Consider the following 20,314-nt stretch of genomic DNA (forward strand, 5'->3'; position numbering starts at 1 on the left):
TCAGCACCCCAGACATGGCCAAGCCCGGTGAGCTCCAGCCCTGTCGCTGTTCTAAGGGCTCCACGGATGGGGGGAGGCCTGCCCCTCCCTGGCTCCTCTCTCCTTGTCCTCTGACCCACGAGGAAGAAGTCACGCACTTCCTCCCAATCCCACGTCCACACAGTGAGGATGTGAGTCATCACACTGGCTTCCACGAAGTACACACTCTTCTCTCCTGCGAGATGTAAGTGTCCCAAGGATGAGGAAGTGTGATGAATGGAACGTTCACACCCCCGGCCCCACGGATGCACATCGTGAATCCTACACTCCAGTTCGATGGTCATGGACACAGGGCCTTCGGGAGGTGGCTAGGACACAACTACATCAGAGTCTTCTGTCATTAGGATTCAGTAGATGCAAATGGCGGAGAAGGCAATGGCACCCCACTCCAGTGTTCTTGCCTGGAAAATCCCATGGACGGGGGCCTGGTGGGCTTCCATCTATGGGGTCACACAGAGTCGGACACAACTGAAGTGACTTAGCAGCAGCAACAGCAGCAGCAGATGAAATGGGGACAAGGATCTGACTGGAAATAGCCCTGGGGTCAGCAGGGCCGGGCTATGAGAAGCTGGTTGGTATGAGGGTCAAGGTGTTGCTGGCATAGATGGTGTGGTCAGGCTGACGATCCCACATAGCTGGTGGACATGACTGGGCAAAGAGGTCACCTTTGTGTCACCTGACCTTTTTATAGTGAGGTCAGGAACTGTGAGCTGAGTGGAGAAGGCAGTTGGATGGAAGGCTGGTAACACAAGAAATTAGAGAAGTTTATACTGAGGAAAGTGAGAGCCAGGTTTCTCAGAGCTGGATGAGGAGTTATTAATATGGAAGTGAGGAAATCTAGAGTCAGTTCCATGGTTATGGCCTAGAGTTGGAAGTACTGGTATAAGATGATGAGTTTTAGGTAGAGACAGATGCAAAGAAAGATGTGGATCGGTAGGTACGTGTGCATGAGTACACACACATACTTCCTTGTTCCGTCTGCTGAGATGGCCCAGCAGCAATGAGCCCACTGAGGACCCAGATCTTGGCTTCTAAATGCCATTCTTAACTAAAATCAACCAGGGGCTCCTTAGAAGACAGCCGATTCCAGGGCAGAGGAAACAAGATGAGTTGGAGCATCTTATTATTGCAGAAAGTAAGGGAGCCCTTGAGGAGTGATGGGGACATGTCCAAAGGATATGGGAGCTGGCTTGAATCTGGGGAGACGTAAGCATTGGAATAAATGACAGTTACAGATAACAACTCATTGAATAAAAATTCAATCTACTGGTTCAAGCTGAGATAAATGACTGAATGCATAAATAAATCATGAAAATAAAAGTTCCTAGGTATAGCCAATGCCAACTAATAAATGTAGAAAAATGCTGGAATTAGAAAATTATCATTTAGCCACTATCAGAGTAACAATTCAAGCAAGATTCATATAGATGTTACAATGAATGGGTAGAAGTTTGATAAGAAACAGGATATTAAAACAGTCTTAAGCTATCTTCCTACAAAACATTTGTTACACGGTTATTAAGCAAGAAAGTATGGAATATTTATTAGTTAACTTTAGAGTGGAGAAGCCTGGAAAACACCATCTTAATCAATTGGTATCATATCACAGCACTGGGACAGCTCAACTGTGTGCCCCTGGTACCGACACAGCGTTTTTATGTGGCATAGATCACAAATCTCTTTGTGGTCAGGCAAATCTACATGGAGGGGCATTCTGTTAAGTAATTAACCTCTTCTTCAAAAATGACATAAAGGTCATAAAAGATAAGAAAGATGAAGAAACGTTCCATCTAAAGGAAACAGAAGGGACAGGACCCCAAGGTCCCGCACATGGCCCTGCGCTGGACAGAGGAGTTCATCTTAGCAAATGGTCAGTTTCTCAGGAAGGGCAAGGATTTCCACAGACCAGCTGAAGGTGGCAGTGCATCTGGACACTCCCTCCCCCTCCACCTCTGGCCCAGCTGCAGGGCTGTGGGCAGGAGCCAGTGAGTGACAGCCGCTGAGAGCACACTCAGGCTGTGCCTGGCGGCTGCATGCCCAGGACTTCACGACAGGCCGCAGCCCCACCTGCACAAGCAGCGCACTTAGCACCATGTCAGCGCGGACCGTGCATAACTGGCATTCAACAATGCTTTTCTGTTTGGGTACTCCACCCATTTCTGAGCGAGATTATCCTTTGGTAAGCTGTACAAGTGAAGAGAAAGAGAGACGGATCACCTGTGGTCTCCGGTAAATCACTCTGGCATAGAAGCTGCAATGGGTACAGAGGCCGTCGGTCTGGAATGTATTGAAAACAGTGCGTAAGTCTCCCCAAGCCCACACACACAGCAAAGCAACAGAGGCCTGCTACACACAAAGGCACCACCTGCAGAATTTCTTTTAAGAAGCGGGGAGTCGGTGGCTGGTAAAGTTCCGCAACAGGGTCGTCTTCAATTACATCAATCTGCCCCACATCTGGATGAGCGCTGAGGATGTAACAGAAGCTAGGAGGAGGCAGATGAGTTTTCTCCTGTTTAAAATGAAGACAAAAGTAGAATGTGAATGCACTGCTAAAAGACTCAAATGCACTATTAACATAAATTGACTCTTCAACAGAGCCGTCTCTGCTCACAGATGCAGACCGACTCTCTGCAAGGCTCTTTACAGATGGGGTTATTTCTCTCTGGACCCAGCATGAAAGCTTCTGTGCTCCTGAATTTATCACCAATTCAAGATGTCATTCTAGAAACTCACTCTTCAGATGCACTGAAGACTCCATTCACAAAGTTCTTCCCTGTGAGGCATCTAAAAATGGCATCTCTGACTGGGCCACTGCTCCAGCTCTGGACAGAGCTACTGTGTCCGCCTGGGCAGAAGTCAGAACCACACAAGCAAGGGGCCAGCTCTCAGCCTGGGGAGCCAAGGCCTGAAGCAGTAGCTGCCAGCCTGCTGGACACGGTTCAGAGCAGAAAGGACAGACACGCTTCCTCAATGTTGCTACCTGTGGGCAACTAGCTACCATACACAAGGTGAGGGGGAAGGAGAGGGAGACCCTGAGCTGAGCGGAGATGGCGGTTGGACTGATGCCCACGGATTCCGTGCACTGAGTCTTTGCTGTAACTGGTGCTCAGTGGTGGTTCTACTACTGACTGGAAGGAGGCAGGGAAACCACCTGCTTCTTGTTGGGTGCGAGGCTGAGACCCTCAGTGTGCAGTGGCCCATGATGATGGGGGTGGAGAGAGGTCACCATAAGGGAACCTCCGGAAGCACGCATGTGGCACAGTGGAGAAGGCAGCTAGGCTCCGGCCTACAAGTGAGGCAGTGCTGTGACCTCTGTCCTGGCTCACACTCACTGGATCCAGGCTTCTCGGGGGGTGCACTGTGTGTGGGTGGGGGGGTGCCTCAATGCCAGGCTAACTCACAGGGCTTCTCAGGGGGTGCACTGTGTGTGTGTGGGCGGGGTACCTCAATGCCGGGCTAACTCACAGGGCTTCTTGGGGGGTGCACTGTGTGTGGGGGTGCCTCAATGCCAGGCTAACCTCACAGGGTTTCTCAGGAGGTGCACTGTTGTGGCGGGGCAGTGCCTCAATGCTGGGCTTACCTCGAAGGCTGTGCCAGGGCCTGTTGCTTTCAGAACTGCCCGTGGAGGCCACATGGTGTCAATCAAACTAAAAAGCTCAGCCATCCTGGAGAAAGAAGAGATGCTGGTCAGTGAGCCGGTCACATGCAGGCTGAACACCAAGAAGCCAACATTCAGAATATGCGATGAAGTCAGGGGCACACAGACAGACAGACTGAACTTGCAACCTGGAATGTGTAACAGGAAAGAGACTTCACTAAATTATCATGCATTTGGTATGTCTGGAGAAAACTCTTAATTCAGAATGACACATGCACTCTTAACTCTCATAGCAGCACTATTCACAACAGACAGGACATGGAAGCAACCTAAATGTCTATCAACAGAGGGGTGGATAAAGAAGATGTGGAGCATATATACAATGGAATACTACTCAGCCACAAAAAAGAATGAAATAATGCCATTTGCAGCAACATGGATGGATCCAGAAATTATACTAAGTGAAGGAAGTCAGAAACAGGAAAACAAATTTCATATGATATCATTTACATGTGGAATCTTAAGAAAATGATACAAATGAACTTATTTACAGAACAGAAAGACTCACTGATGTAAGAAACAAACTGATGTTTACCAGACAGGAAAGGGAAGGGGGTTGGGATATATTAGAACTTTGGGATTAACAGAGACACACCACTATATATAAAACAGATAAATAATAAGAACCTACTGTATAGGATAGGAAAATATATGCAATAAATTGTAATAATCGATAATGGAAAAGAAACTGAAAAAGAATATATATATGCATATATGTATAACTGAATCACTTTGCTATCCATCCGAAACCATGTAAATCAACTATACTTCAATAAAAAAATATAAAAAATTATGATACATCTGCACAATGAAATATGATACAGCTTTTGAAACGTTTACACATAAACTATTTATGGACATGGAAAGATATTCATGATACCTTGCTAAGTGGAAAGCAGACAACAAATTATAAGGTCTCTCTCTGAAAGAGCAAAAAAATGTTTTTAGTGGTTATCCGAGTAGAACTTAAAGGTGACATTTATTTTCTTCCTTTGGTTTAAGTGTTTCCTGTATATTTCAAAAACAGATATGTGTTACTCACAGAACAAGAAAAATTGTCAATATTATCTAAAATAAAAGATATAGTCAGACACAAAAAGACAAATAGTGTGTGATTCCATTTATATGAGGTCCCCAACCAGACCAATTCACAGAAAGAAGGCAGAGGGTGGCTGTCAGGGGCTGGGGAGCCAGCGGTTCATGGGACAGAGCTTCACTTCACGAGGGTGACAGGTTCTGGGACATGCTGGTGTGATGGCTGCAGGGCACTGTGAATGTACTTCCTGCTAACTAAAAACTGTTAAGATGGAAACTTTTAAATTATGTACATTTTACCACAGTTTTAAAAATGCCGTTTTAGTTGGAAAAAAAAAAAAGTATATGTCTCAAAGGCTTCTTAGATTTTGCCCTAACTTTCAATAGTGTTAATAGATAATAATGTTGTTTACTTTTTTAAAAGCTTGTGACCTTAAGAATTAATATTACATACTCTTATTTTTCTCAACATTTAATAGCATGTACTATTTTAAGTGCTTAGGATCCAGCAGTTAAACTCAGAGTTGAGAATGAGCGTTTTGGCATCACAGAGAAGGAGACTCAAGGCTTCCCTGCTGTCTTCTGGGCCCTCACATGGATCACAGCAGAAATGTGGCACACAGGGCGTGGTCTACAGTCAACACCAAGATTCTGGGTCCAAATCAAGAACAAAAGCGGTGAGTAAATGGGGACACACTGGTGAAAAGTCACTCTCCCCTTCTCCTGGCAGCAGCTGTTTGTGGAGGTGACCGGACAGAGCTGGGTGACTGACCAGGGCCAGCTGAGGTTGACAGGTGGCCACTGGACGCCGGGGGCCCTCTGGAAGCTGGGGGGCCCGCTGTGCCTCTCAGTCTGCCCACTTCTGCCCCTCCTCCTTCCACACAGCTCCCCGAGGGATGGGCACCAAAGTGCTAGCCCAGTCGAGGCTTGGAGACTCGGTGAGGGACTCACCAGCCCTCACAAGTCTCATGTGCACCGACACAACCTCAGAGAACCCTGCGTAAACAGTCATGCGGTGCCTGCTGTGTTCAGCTCGGCTTCCGTCACTCAGCACAGTGGCCTCGAGATCCACCCAGGCTGCAGTGGCACCAGCAGCTCATTGCTTTTACTGCTGAGCGCTGTCCATGGTGTGGATGTGACACAGCTTGTTTACCATTCACCTCTGAGGGATATGGGGTTTTTTTCCAGCTTGGGGCTATTAAAAACACTTGGCACAGAATTTTACAGGAATGCTGATGTTCTTTTCTCCAGGTAAGTGCCCAGGGGTGCAGCTGCTTGGGTAAGTATGTTCAGATTTTAAAGGGACTGCCAACTCTGTTCCTGAAGGGGACCACACCACCTTACAGCCCCACCAGCAACATATGAGAGAGTTTCTTCACATCCTCACTAGCATCCAAGGCTGTCACTGTTTCTCATTTCAGCTGTTCTGATAGGAGTGCAGTAATATTCACCTCGGTCACGCTGTGCTTCCACCTAAGGACACTGACGTTAAACATCTTTCCGGGCATTTATCTGCCATGTGATGTCCTCTTTGGAAATGTCTCTTCATGTCCTTTGCCCATTTTCTAATTGGACTGAGTGTGTGTATGTTTACGGCTGAGTCTTGAGATTTCATTATATAGTCTAAGATATAAGATTTACAAATATTTTCCCATGGTCTGTAGCTTATCTTTTCATTCTCTTAACATTCCCTTCATTTTGATAAAGTCCAACTTACTGATTTTTTTCCTTTCATGGATCACACTTTTGGCATCTATCTCAGAACTCTTTTCTTAGCAGGTCCCAATGGTTTTCTACTAAAAACTTTATAGTTTTATGTGTTATAATTAAACCTAAGGTATTTTGTGAGGTGTGAGATTGAGGTTGAGATTAATTTTTTGCCCATCCACGGGCAGTGAGCTGAGACCATCCTTCCTCCATTTAGTGGCTTTATTTGCACTTGGTCAGGAGTCACTTGGCTGTAATCCTACAGCCCTTCCTAGGTTCTCTCCACTGATAAGTCATGCCTCCACCAATGCAGCAGTTTCTTGTAGCCATTTAATAAGTTCTGAAATTGGGTACCATTCATTCCTCCCACTCTATCCCTTTTCAAAGTGGTTTTATCTATTCTGGTTCCTCTGCATTTCCAAATAAAGTTTGGAATAGGCCTAGATACATCTACACATTTTTTTGTTGGAACTTTAATGTGCATTGTGTCAAGCCGATCCACTCTTCTGGGGAGAGGTAGCATCTTTACGATGTTGTCTTCCAATCCATGAACGTGGTAAATGTTTATTTAGATGTCCACTGATTTCTTTAATCAGTGTTTTGTAGTTTGCAGCATACAACTCCTGACACATTTCATTAGGGTTATGCCTAAATACTCCTTTTTCAGCAACTAAAAATATTGTATTTTAAATTTTGATTTCGAAGGGTTCACTGGAAATGTGACTGACTTTTGAATGTTAATCTTGTATGCTTCCCTTGTATGCTTGTACAGTCCCTTGTATAGTCCCCCTGTATGCTGGGACTCTGCTAAACTGACTTACTGATCTTAGGAACCTTTTTGTCTTTTGCAGATTCTTCGGGATTTCTGACATAGACCATCGTGTCATTTCACAGTTTTATTTCTTCCTTTCTGATTCTTTTGCTTTGCTAGTCAGTCTGTTTAGTACTTTTAAAGCACTCTGTCAGAATCTAACATTTAACTTCTACTTATATATATATAATCTAACGTTTAACTTCCACTTTTAAACACTCTGATATGAACAAACCCTGAGAGGACCTCAAGGACAGAGAACATGACCAGGAACACCCGGAGAGTGTCGGGGTGTGATGTCAGCAACAGGACACTGGTGAAGCTGGATGAAGGTCAAAGTCACTACCCTCTTCCCTCAACTGTAGACAAGTTCTCTCATTCCTTTCCTCTTTCTCCCTGCCCCCACTATGTAATGAAACTACTCAAAGAAAGGCTGGGCAAGGACAACAAAAACTGCAAACCCAGGTGAACTTGTGGAGGAAAAGCAAACACGCCCCTCGCCATTCTGTGCATGTCTGTCTGAAGCTAAACCCCTGGTTTTACCAACTGGACTGGTCATCTTGGTGAGAAAAAAAGTGGTACAATACTACTGACTGCTATATTCGTGTAACAGAGCATCAGGCCGCCATGAAAAGGGTTGAAGCACTGACACATGATGCAACATGGATGGACCTCGAAAACAAGCTGCCCAATGGAAGGAGCCAAGATGGTTCCTCGCCATCACATGTTCAGCACATGCAGAGTCACAGGGACAGACAGCAGATGAACAGCTGACAGGGTGGGGGTGGGGGAGGGAGTGACTGCTCACGGGGATGTGCCTCTTTGGGGAGAGATTCCCGAATTAGAAATCAATTGAATTAGAAATCAGCTGTTCCTGAATTAGACAGTGATGGCATCAAGTCGGGCACTCTGACTTTAGGGACGACACTCTGCTAAGAACACCCCACAAACACCCCACAGGTGTGGGGATTACTAAACATGTTCCAAGGTTAATTCAATGCATTTCAGGATGATATTTTTCAAATTGTAGATAGAGAAACTGAAAAAAGAAAATTAAGTGCTCAGAGGGTAGACTGACAAGGCTAAACAAAGCCACAAACACTCACACAGCAGTGCTGCAAAACAGAGGAGCTGGTTTCCTCAGAAGCTAGTGAAAGGAAGAGAAATCCAGCGAAGCTGGGGAAGAATCAGGGGACACAATCTCAATACAGAGGTGGAGATGTGGCAACAGAACAGAATTTGTGGTGACCGTGGTAACTGGTCACACAGTGGTGACCATTTCATGATGTGTAAACATATCAAATCACTATGTTGTACACTTGAAACTAATATAATATTGTATGTTAATTATAACTCAGTAAAATTTTTTACGTTAAAAAAAAAAAAGAAAAATAAATGCATACACATCTGAAATTAAGCCTTTTTTACTCTTCCTTTGCACCATCACTTAAATTTATTATATAACCAGGTAAGATAAATTTATAATTTTGGAATATGTCACATTTTGCAGGATAACTGCTAGTTGTATTTTTAAAAGGTCCTTCCTAATCTTAATTCTTTCTTCAAGGTTTAGGATATAAAAATATTAACTAGAGCTTCCCTGGTGGTCCAGTGGTTAAGAATCCACCTTGCTAAATCTCTTCCAACTCATTGTTATCGTTTTAATTCTTTATAAAGGCTTCATGATATTCCACGATGTGGTGTATCAAAACTAATTCAGTATTTTCTCTGTTGATAAGCGTTCATTAAAAAATGTCTTTCTTGATACATTGGTGGCATTTACAAGGGAACAGAGTAAAATTTACATGCTCATTTTTATATTTTAAGTTGGAATTATAGCATTCAAACTGGTGAACAAATGCTAAACATGAGTTTATTTTCATAAAGTTATAATAATTGATTAAAAAAAAAAGACTCCACCTTGCAATGCAGGGGACACAGGTTCCAGGCTGGTCCAGGAGGACCCCACATGCCACGGAGCAACTCTGCCCGTGTGCACAGCTACTGAGCCCATGCACTCTGGCGCCCGTTTGCCACAACAAGAGAAGTCACAGTAATGAGAAGTTTGAGCACCACAATGAAGAGTGGTCCCTGCTCGCTGTAACTAGGGAAAGCCCCACGCAGCAACAAAGGCCTAGGACAGCCAAAAAAACTAACTAATTAAATAACTAGCACAGCTTTGGTGACTGAAGTAAAGTCCGATGCTGTAAAGAGCAATATTGCATAGGAACCTTGAATGTTAGGTCCATGAATCAAGGCAAATTGGAAGTGGTCAAACAGAAGATGGCAAGAGTGAACACTGATATTTTGGGAATCAGCGAACTAAAACAGACTGGAATGGGTAAATTTAACTCAGATGACCACTGTATCTACTACTGTGGCAAGAATTCCTTAGAAGAAATGGAGTAGCCACCATAGTCAACAAAAGAGTCTGAAATGCAGTACTTAGATGCAATCTCAAAAATGACAGAATGATCTCTGTTCATTTCCAAGGCAAACCATTCAATATCAGAGTAATCCAAGTCTATGCCCTGACCAGTAATGCTGAAGAAGTTGAAGTTGAATGGTTCTATGAAGACCTACAAGACCTCCTAGAAGTAACACCCAAAAAAGATGTCCTTTTCATTATAGAATACTGGAATGCCAAAGTAGGAAGTCAAGAGATATCTGGAGTAATAGGCAAATTTCATCTTGGAGTACAAAATGAAACAGGGCAAAGGCTAACAGAGTTTTGCCAAGAGAATGCACTGGTCATAGCAAACACCCTCTTCCAACAACACAAGAGAAGACTCTACACATGGACATCACAGATGGTCAATACAGAAATCAGATTGAGTATATTCTTTGCAGCCAAAGATGGAGAAGCTCTATACAGTCAGCAAAAACAAGACCAGGAGCTGACTGTGGCTCAGATCATGAACTCCTTTATTGCCGAATTCAGACTTAAATTGAAGAAAGTAGGGAAAACCACTAGACCATTCAGGTATGACCTAAATCAAATTCCTTACGATTATACAGTGGAAGAGACAAATAGATTCAAGGGATTAGATCTGATAGACTGAGTGCCTGAAGAACTACGGACGCAGATTCGTGACATTGTACAGGAGACAGTGATCAAGACTATCCCCAAGGAAAAGAAATGCAAAAAGGCAAAATGGTTGTCTGAGGAGACCTTAAAAACAGCTGAGAAAAGAAGAGAAGTGAAAGGCAAAAGAGAAAAGGAAAGATATACCCATCTGAATGCAGAGTTCCAAAGAATAGCAAGGAGAGATAAGACAGCCTGTGAAAGTGCTGCAGTCAATATGCCAGCAAATTAGGAAAACTCAGCAGTAGCCACAGGACTGGAAAAGGTCAGTTTTCATTTCAATCCCAAAGAAAGGTAATGCCAAAGAACATTCAAAGTACCGCACAATTGCACTTATCTCACACGCTAGCAAAGTAATGCTCAAAATTCTTCAAGTCAGGCTTCAACAGTACGAGAACCGTGAACTTCCAGATGTTCAAGCTGGATTTAGAAAAGGCAGAGGAACCAGAGATCAAATTGCCAACATTCACTGGATCATCGAAAAAGCAAGAGAGTTCCAGAAAAACATCTACTTCTGCTTTATTAACTACATCAAAGCCTCTGACTGTGTGGATCACAACAAACTGGAAAATTCTTCAAGAGATGGGAATACCAGACCACCTTACCTGCCTCCTGAGAAATCTCTATGCAGGTCAAAAAACAACAGTCAGAACAGGACATGGAACAACAGACTGGTTACAAATTGGGAAAGGAGTACGTCAAGGCTGTACATTGTCACCCTACTTATTTAACTTATATACAGAGTACATCATGAGAAATGCCGGGCTGAATGAAGCACAAGCTGGAATCAATGTTGCTAGGAGAAGTATCAGTAACCTCACATATTCAGATTATACCACCCTTATGGCAGAAAGTGAAGAAGAACTAAAGAGCCTCTTGATGAAAGTGAAAGAGGAGAGTGAAAAAGTTGCTTAAAACTCAACATTCAGAAAACGAAGATTATGGCATCCGGTCCCATCACTTCATGGCAAGTAGATGGGGAAACAATGGAAACGGTCACAGACTTTATTTTTGGGGGCTCCAAAATCACTGCAGATGGTGATTGCAGCCATGAAATTAAAAGACGCTTACTCCTTGGAAGAAAAGCTATGACCAACCTAGACAGCATATTAAAAAGCAGAGACGTTACTCTGCCAACAATGGTCTGTATAGTCAAAGCTATGGTTTTTCCAGTAGTCATGTAAAGATGTGAGAGTTGGACTATAAAGAAAACTGAGCACCGAAGAATTGATACTTTGAAGTGTGGTGTTGGAGAAGGCTCTTGAGAGTCCCTTGAACTGCAAGGAGACCAAACCAGTCCATCCTAAAGGAAATCAGTCCTGAATATTCACTGGAAGGACTGATGCTGAAGCTGAAACTCCAATACTTTGGCCACCTGATGGGAAGAACTGACTCATTGGGAAAGACCCTGATGCTGGGAAAGATTGCAGGCAGAAGGAGAAGGGGATGACAGAGGATGAAATGGTTGGATGGTATCACTGACTCGATGGAATAAGTTTGATTAAGCTCCAGGAGTTGGTGATGGGCAGGGAAGCCTGGTGTGCTGCAGTCCATGTGGTTGCAAAGAGTCAGACACGACTGAGAGAATGAACTGAACTGAACTGAGCACAAGCTTGTATAAAACAAGTACTTTGTGCATTTCTGTTCTGCCTGGGCAGGAACTGCCACACACGCACAGACATACACACACTCAGCAAGGGAAGTAAGGAATTCTTGCTGCAAGCTGCTGCTGTCCAGAACTGCAGACAGTTCTCAGGCTGGTCTCAGGGCCCAGGAGGTCTTTATCACTTCGTGTCACATGACCTACTTACCAGTGTGGAGGCAGGAACACCCACATTCCACACAAAATCTGTCAGCCCAGATTTTCTGACAGATACATACACTTTTAATCCAACATTACCAGTGTGCTCTCATATTTGAAACAAGCTAGCCTCTTCACAATCTACTCCGTCACCACAAATTCACAGACCACGTAGCTGCCTGCACAGACTTCCCCGAAGACCCTCTGCTCTCCTGTGGGGACAGTCTACGTGGGCACAAGCAGCAAATCAACACAACCCTCTGTCAAGTGACTGGACTCTGAGGACAAACATAAAATGGCAAAACTATAAAGAAGACAGCAGAGGAACTCAGGACTGCAGAGCTCTTGGGGCATGGGGTGGCGCCTGGATGCCCAGCACGTTCTGTTCTTTGAATCTGGTGGTGGCGTCCTGCGTGGCCCTACAGTCGTGTTCACTCTCCTCTGCGCTGAGGAGCTGCTCTCACGTCTGTCACGTTTCCCCATAAACAAGGCTAACTGACGAGGTCAGTAGAGGAGACACAGGGCACACACACACGTCCGTGACTAGCAGTGGCAGAAACTGGAAAGGACACCCTTGGAAACAACAAAGAGAAAAGCAACCGTCCTTCTTTGTTTATAGACAAGTTTGCATTCATGGAGAAAGATGTGGAGTAAATGCCCAGCAGAAAGGAGATGTTGAGATTTCCTTTTCTCCATGTATTAACAACCAGTGACAGCGGCAGCTGTACCATGATCTCCCACAGATAAACCTGAGAAGCCTGGTCTGATGCTTCTCCAACATGTGGTCCAGTCCCAGCGCGCCCTTGGGACCACTCTCTCCACTGTCAGTGATTCCAGGGAGAAGAGCAAAGTCTCTGGTTTAAAAAGAATAGTAATGAAAATTATTATACTATCATGAAAAATAGTAATGAAAATGTCCAGTTCTTAAAAGTCATATTTTCATTAATAAGTGTCTAAGTAAACAGGAAAAAAAAATGTTGAACTAAACTTGAGGCATTCAGTGTAATTATTTAGTATGGATCTGATGCTCCTCCAGTCATTCAAGATAATTCCAGCAGAGATGGCTCACTGCTACTGTTTAACAAAAACAATGGAAAACACCAAGAATCTAAATTTACATCACTACTGACAAGAAATGGTCAGACTTCTGATCTGAGGTCCAGGGATTACAACTATAAAGCAAATGCAAAATTTACATAAGTGAATTCCCCTGGAACTGGAAGTAACTACACATAGGCCAGAGCACCAGAGATGCAGGCGCTGGCCTCTGGAGGACCGGGCTCCAGGCCCACCCTTGACCTGCAGCCAAGTTATTACTTAGTCTCAGGAGCTTCTGGGTCTTTACTTAAAAACACAGTAACATGACCTAATTTGCCAGCGGGCTACAGAGTTGAAGGGAAAGAAAGAAGGACCACGGTGGCAGTGACACTCCTTCTCTTTCCACTTCCACGTCCTATATGAACAGACAGTGTTTTTATTGCAAACAAAAAGATTTAAGTGGGTTCTACCTAAAATTATAATCTGTAAGATTCTCCAAATTTGAGAAGGCACTTAATAAAAGCAAAATCAAGCATTTGTTTCATATGTGAGATGAACAAGGAAAATCCCACCAAGCTTCTGAATCACATGGCCCAGTGCCCCCACAATAAGGCCTGCTGCCACAGGCTATTTTGCTGAGAGAGGGAGAGAAAGAACCATATATATTTTTTAATACTTAGTTTTGTTTATTTATTTGGCTGTGCCAAATCTTAGTTGCAGCATGCAGTTCCCTGACCAGAGATGGAATCCAGGCCCCTTGCCTTAGGAGTCTTAGCCACTGGACCACCAGGGAAGTCTCAAGAAAGAGCCATGTTGATATGTGAAACATCCAGAACAAAAGTCAGTCCTCAGTGATCACTTCCCAATCACAGTCCTAGGAGCTGGGTGGGGGCCATGGTGGCCCAACCCACCACCTCCCAGTTCTAAACAGAAGAGCTCTGTGCAGATTTGTTATTAACACAGAGCTTGCTGTTTGGACTTCTATTTTTTAAAAGTTTGAAAGCTTTAAAACCGCTGGTCCCCTACAGGCAGATCATTATGATTTCTGTGAGAGGATGTGGGGAGAAGGGGAGTACTGAGATTTGTAAGAGAAGGAATGAACAAAAAAGCAAAAATATCCTGTCCACCGGCTGTATTCTAGACTTACTGTGCTGCATGCAGGTAAATTCACTGATAAATTACTAACCAGGGTTAGGCAGCAGATGTTTTTATGTTCCTGTATCAGCTGATCGTCCTTCTGGATTCCTGGATTTAGCTAAATCCAGGAATTTAGTCTCTTGGATTCCTGTTTTAGCTAAATCTCTCTGTACTTTTAACTCCACTAGCTTCATTACCTCTTCTTGCCCATTGTTATAATTAAAGGGCCAGCTTGATTTCTGTTCTATCCTGGAAAAAAATAAAAACACTTCCAACCTCTAGTTATCATTCTTCTAAATTACTCATCATACTCCTCCCATTTTGTTTGTAAAAACAAGAAAAGAAACAGTTAGATTAATGCTGACCAGAGCTCTACTTTTTAGGTAATTGGAAAAGAGAAAAAAGTAGGAGGAGCAAGGGCAGAACCACTACTATGGCGTTTTCAGGTGTGCAGAACCACGCCTGTGTGTGAGCTCAGGAAATCACAGCCACCTGGGAAGGCAAGTGCTCTGTCCTGCCTGATGCCTGAGGGGCCAGCCCCCAGCGCACTGACCAACGCCTGAGATGAGACTCACAGATGGTGGTTCAGAGCCCTGCTCTCCCCTCTCCACTGCCTCTACTCAGTGACCAGTGTCACTCCTGAAGCTTGGATTTTGCTAAGCAAGCCCCTTGAATCAGTCAGGCCGACACTGCCAAGTCACCCCAGTGAACAACAGTTAGAACTTGACATGGAACAACAGACTGGTTCCAAATAGGAAAAGGAGTATGTCAAGGCTGTATACTGTCACCCTGCTTATTTAACTTATATGCAGAGTACATCATGAGAAACGCTGGGCTGGAAGAAGCACAGGCTGGAATCAAGATTGCCAGGAGAAATATCAATAACCTCAGACATGCAGATGACACCACCCTTATGGCAGAAAGTGAAGAGGAACTAAAGAGCCTCTTGATGAAAGTGAAGGAGGAGAGTGAAGAAGTTGGCTTAAAGCTCAACATTCAGAAAACTAAGATCATGGCATCTGGTCCCATCACTTCATAGGAAATAGATGGGGAAACAGTGGAAACAGTGTCAGACTTTATATTTTTTGGCTCCAAAATCACTGCAGATGGTGATTGCAGCCATGAAATTAAAAGATGCTTGCTCCGTGGAAGGGAAGTTATGACCAACCTGTATAGAATATTAAAAAGCAGAGACATCACTTTGCCAACAAAGGTCAGTCTAGTTAAGGCAGATCTTTGTTGGCAAAGTAATGTCTCTGCTTTTTCCAGTGTTCATGTATGGATGTGAGAGTTGGACAGTGAAGAAGGCTGAGTGCTGAAGAAATGATGCTTTTGAACTGTGGTGTTGGAGAAGACTCTTGAGAGTCCCTTGGACTGCAAGGAGATCCAACCAGTCCATCCTAAAGGAGATCAGTCCTGGGTGTTCACTGGAAGGACTGATGCTGAAGCTGAAACTCCAATACTTTGGCTACCTCATTCGAAGAGTTGACTCATTGGAAAAGACCCTGATGCTGGGAGGGATTGGGGGCAGAGGAGATGGGGACGACAGAGGATGAGATGGCTGGATGGCATTACTGACTCGATGGACATGAGTTTGAGTAAACTCCGGGAGTTTGTGATGGACAGGGAGGCCTGGTGTGCTGTGATTCATGGGGTCGCAAACAGTCAGACACGACTGAGCGACCGAACTGAACTGAACTGAACTGGGTTCGACTGTGTCCCTCAAGTCATTGGGTGGAAGAGGGTGGAGCAAGGGGCGGGGGGTGTCTGAGCCACTTCTGAGATTGCTACTAACAATTCCTTTATGTTTTCAAATGGTCAAGAACTACTGTGACAGTCTGCTGTGGTTCAGACCTCATCATTTTAGTCAGGTTTTCACTGCACACTCTTTTAATTGCTACAGAGGACATGATGATAAGTAACACTTGGCTCCAGCAAGACAGTCTATTTTTGGTCAGGAGATAACAGGAATGAACTTATGGGTGGGGCCGTGCCCCCCCAGGGGTGTCTGCCATGAACGGATGAACCTCACAAGCCACACCCTGAAAGCCTCTGGGTAAAGCCCCACCCGCAAAAACCTCCTTGGACTGTCAGTGCGGCCCGCTGGCAGGTCAGCTTCCTGCTGACTGGACTGACTTCAGCCCTGCGTCCACACTCAGCCTCCACGTTTGTGAACGACTGACACGGACAGACATGCAGAGGACCCTCAGGGCAGAACTTCTGTATCTAACTGCTGACAGGTTGAATTTCTTTTTATTGGATTTTTTTTTTTATTGGATGGTTTTTTTGAAGCACTGTTAGGGCAGTAATCTTGACAGTGGTTAATGCTTGGCCTACACAGTTCAAACGCCTCTTTCAGGTGGTTTGTGGTTCTCTCTCCTCCTCTTCCTGTGATCAACCTGGTGGGTGTACTGAGCCTCTCTGTAATCTGCCAGTTTTCCCCTTTGTCAATGTCTCCATCACTGATTACGCAGAGAGATATACAAGAGTTTTCTCTTCTTAAGGGTTGTTCATTGAATGATAAAGGTAATGAATGATTTAGAAGTGCCCATTTTACTAGATAAATCTGTTCTAGTTACCCAGAAATAATCTTTAAGGTTCAAGTTCAATACTCGACATTTTCCTCCTGAGCCCCAAACTCCCTAGTTGGGTCTTTTTGAGTGATGTGAAATTATACCTAGACATTTCATTTAGAAACTATTCTTCTCCAACTGGACTCATGAAACATTTGTAGCCGTTTTCCTAACTCAGCGTACGTTTCAGGCAATGAATTCACTTACGCCCCTTTAAAGGACTGAGGCGACATCCACATGACGCAGGATTAACCATGTCGCACCGCACAGTCCGTGGCACTGACCGCACTCACGGCGCTGCCCAGTCCTGGGGCCCTGTCATCGCCCCAGGGAGGCACGGTGCCCGTCAGAGTCACTCCCCGCGCGCCTCCCTCCTGGCGAGCACCAGCCTGCACTCTATCGCCATGGGTTTGTCTCCTCTGTTTCATGTGCATGCAGCCTTCTGTGTGGACTCCCTTCACTCAGCATCATGTCCTACACGGGTCAGGGCTTTGACCTTTGGGCCAGTCTTTGGAGCATCCTTGGGTTTAGGATTTAGTACCTGCTCTTTCAGTGACACTTTATTCTCCTGCCATTAACTGGGCGGTGAACCTACCAGGAACAATTTTTCAAAATGATGAAAGATTTCTTGAGTATGTCTCTTGAAAGAGGATTCCAACCACAGCAATGAGCAAACCCCAAGGGAAGTGTGTCTCTTTAAGAGGCAGCCGTTTGAAGAGGGGAATCAAAGGAGGAAGTCACTGAGGCTTCTGTTCCCAGGAGAGCGCTCACTAGACACGCTTTCTGCTGAAACAGCATCTGAGATGATGCCTCAACAACAGCCCCCAAGCCCCGTCCACTCGTGCTAGACGGTTCCTAAAAGCTCCCTGTGCTGCCCCTCCATGCACCTGGTCACACAAGGGCCTCCAGGAGACCGACGCCCCAGGGCTCAGAGTCAGGGCAGAGCCTGACTAGTCACCGTCACCTGTTCCGGGCCCTCCTGCATAAGCTGGGGTCGCATCCCTGATAAAGTACTTTCCCAACAACCTTGAGTGTGTCTCCGTGGACACAGTGGGGAGGACCCAGGGTCCCAGCCCAGGGTACACAGAGGACGTGTTTCCCATCTGCACCTGGTCTTCGGACAACTTAGTCTCCACTCTTCCCTCTAAAACTGTGCACCAGTGACTGTTGCTAAGAAAGCACAAGTTCAAACCTTGTTGAGGAAAATCCAAGATGAATCCAAGCAAACAACTAATGTCCATTGCACAAACTCTTATTATGAACCTCTCAGGTGCCAGGAATTGACCCGCGCACAGGAAATACAATGGTGAGTGAGAAACACAGCCTGCACTCACAGAGCCTGGCGATGGGCAGGCCAGCCTGGACACTGGCCACAAGGTATGCTAACCCACAATGGTCTCCACCATGCAGAGGGGAGTGACTGGGTTGAGAACCAGCCTGTATGTCAGTAAGCCACTGGGACTCTGGGCTGGGCAGCCTGTACCTGGCACAGGCCAGCTAGGGGAGCCATTCCAGGGCTCCTCAGACAGGTGTTGATACTTGCATATTATCACTAAGATGTCGCTCAAATTTACTTTAGAATACACCCCTCTGGTGGGACACAGGTCATGAGAAACCCACATAACCCTGAGTGATGCGCCAAAGGAGCTGCTGCAGGGGACAGAGGGCCTTAGAGAGCCCAGTTGTGAGGGCAGGAGGGGCTGGTACCTGGGACAAAGGGTGAGTGCTCTAGGCAGGAAGTGCCGTGGTCTGGGGGTGGGAGGGGGGCTTCTGACCTCCTGGCTGTGGGTCAGTTTGTGAGCAAGCTAACTAAGCTTGGTTTTGAACTTAAAGATTATTGGTACTTAATCTGTTACCTTTAAAACAAAAGCTGACATGTAAACACTAACTATTAATTGGACCATTCTCTGAAATACAGCCCCCTCAGCATGCCCAACCCTTCACTCTATCCTCAAAGCTCACCAGTCTGCGCCCCAGGCGGGGAGTGGATGTCTAGACCAGGGTGGTGTGTCCCCCCCACCCTCACCTGAGTCCTCAGCCCCAGACTCCTGCGGTTCTCTCCAGGGTCCCCAAATCTGAACCTGCCCTCTGAGCCCTACAAAATGGCTGCTGGGTCTGGCACTCGCTGGCTGGTGTCTTTCAGGACCTCCTCCTGGCTCTCCTGCTGGTCTGTGAGCCCGGGCAGGAAAGGGCTAATCTACACTCCTGGCATTAGTCCTGGCTCCCAGGAGAATTTCCCGACTCCTACCCTGGAGCTACCGGAAGTTACAAATCCACAGTGCCAGGTCCCTCCTTCTGCCCTCAGTGGCTGCAGAGATTCCCAGGTCTGCACCTCTGCCCCAGTCTTTCCCTCTCTTTCAAATAAATTAAAAATGTAAGAGCAGAATCATCTCTACTCCATTTTCAATTTTCTTACCTCTTTGTTTCTTCTCTCAAAAACTCCTAGGGGCCCTTACTTTCCCTGGATCACTGCAGAATTCCTAGTTAACAGGATCTAAGGCTTCATCTGACTGACTTTTTATTTCAGTACTTTCTGATTTAGGATAAATCCCCAAAATCTAGCAGAGCAGTAACTAGCCAGATGCATAGCACAAACAGGCACCAAATATTTGAAGAATAAGTGAATTATACTTTCTCCTAACTCTATTTTTATGTCTTCACAGTAACATCTTACCAATTTGAGGAGACAATTTCTATTTGCAAGATCAAGATGTCTCAACATTCTTCTCACTCACTGCTTTCAGGAAATCTTCTGAGACCACACATTTAAGACCTCATCACTTAAAGCAACAACCGCCCCAGTCCTTGGGCAGATCTAGTCTTCAGTACAAAGGGGGACAATTCAAGGTCAAAGATAATGTAAGTTGCTTCTTCATCATGGTGGCACTCAGGCAGACTTGTCTGTATACAGTAAGGGCTGACTAAACGCTCTTCAACAGTCTTCTTCAGTACATTACTCTCAAAGTGCCACTGAAAAAATCTAAACAAAACAGTATCTTATAAACTAATAATGTACTTTAGACGGGTAAGTAGCTTTGGTTCTAACAAGTTGGGACATAAGTACTAGCAGGATTTTGAATTGAAAAAGGTTCCCCTCCCCTGCAAAATTGTTGCTACCTATATTTTCTATACTTCTAGGGTTAACATATTTCAGAAAAGTTCGTTTCCCTCAGTATTGCCATAACACATAAAAATAAGATCACATACTAATCACTAATAAAAAGATAATGCTCATACCCAGAATTATGACATCAAAGTAAAGTGAGTTTTCAGCCTATCTGAGCTCTAAACCGTTGCAGAGGCCACCTGAGAGAGAAAAGGTCAGAGGACACGCCTGTCCCTGGACAAACAGCCAGAGTACTGGGGAAGAAGAGAGCAGGGCAGGGGTGGGCTCAGCAGAGCTATTTGAAATGGTCTTTTCCATTACATC

The 20,314-nt window shown here is 45.0% G+C and overlaps 1 protein-coding gene and 2 long non-coding RNA genes across 9 annotated transcripts in view; 2 read left to right on the plus strand and 1 right to left on the minus strand.

Annotated features, from left to right (window-relative positions):
• Nucleotides 1–20,314, minus strand: part of SPIDR (scaffold protein involved in DNA repair) — a 270,899-nt gene that overhangs the window by 16,694 nt on the left and 233,891 nt on the right. For all 7 annotated transcript variants that reach the window (XM_043879253.1, XM_043879248.1, XM_043879252.1 and 4 more), the window contains 3 exons: nt 3,620–3,704; nt 2,405–2,548; nt 2,257–2,316 (listed from right to left, as the gene is read on the minus strand). In XM_043879253.1, coding sequence (XP_043735188.1) covers nt 2,257–2,316; nt 2,405–2,548; nt 3,620–3,704 — 289 coding nt within the window. The remainder of the gene's footprint in view (nt 1–2,256; nt 2,317–2,404; nt 2,549–3,619; nt 3,705–20,314) is intronic.
• Nucleotides 163–7,556, plus strand: LOC122679018. The gene is made up of 3 exons (XR_006336311.1): nt 163–223; nt 5,228–5,409; nt 7,291–7,556. It is a non-coding gene; the product is annotated as an uncharacterized LOC122679018 (long non-coding RNA).
• LOC122679017 lies at nt 16,419–19,710 on the plus strand. Its single transcript, XR_006336310.1, has 3 exons — nt 16,419–16,551; nt 18,155–18,261; nt 19,629–19,710. It is a non-coding gene; the product is annotated as an uncharacterized LOC122679017 (long non-coding RNA).

The sequence above is a fragment of the Cervus elaphus genome, chromosome 21, assembly GCF_910594005.1.
Source record: "Cervus elaphus chromosome 21, mCerEla1.1, whole genome shotgun sequence".
Lineage (NCBI taxonomy): Eukaryota > Metazoa > Chordata > Mammalia > Artiodactyla > Cervidae > Cervus > Cervus elaphus.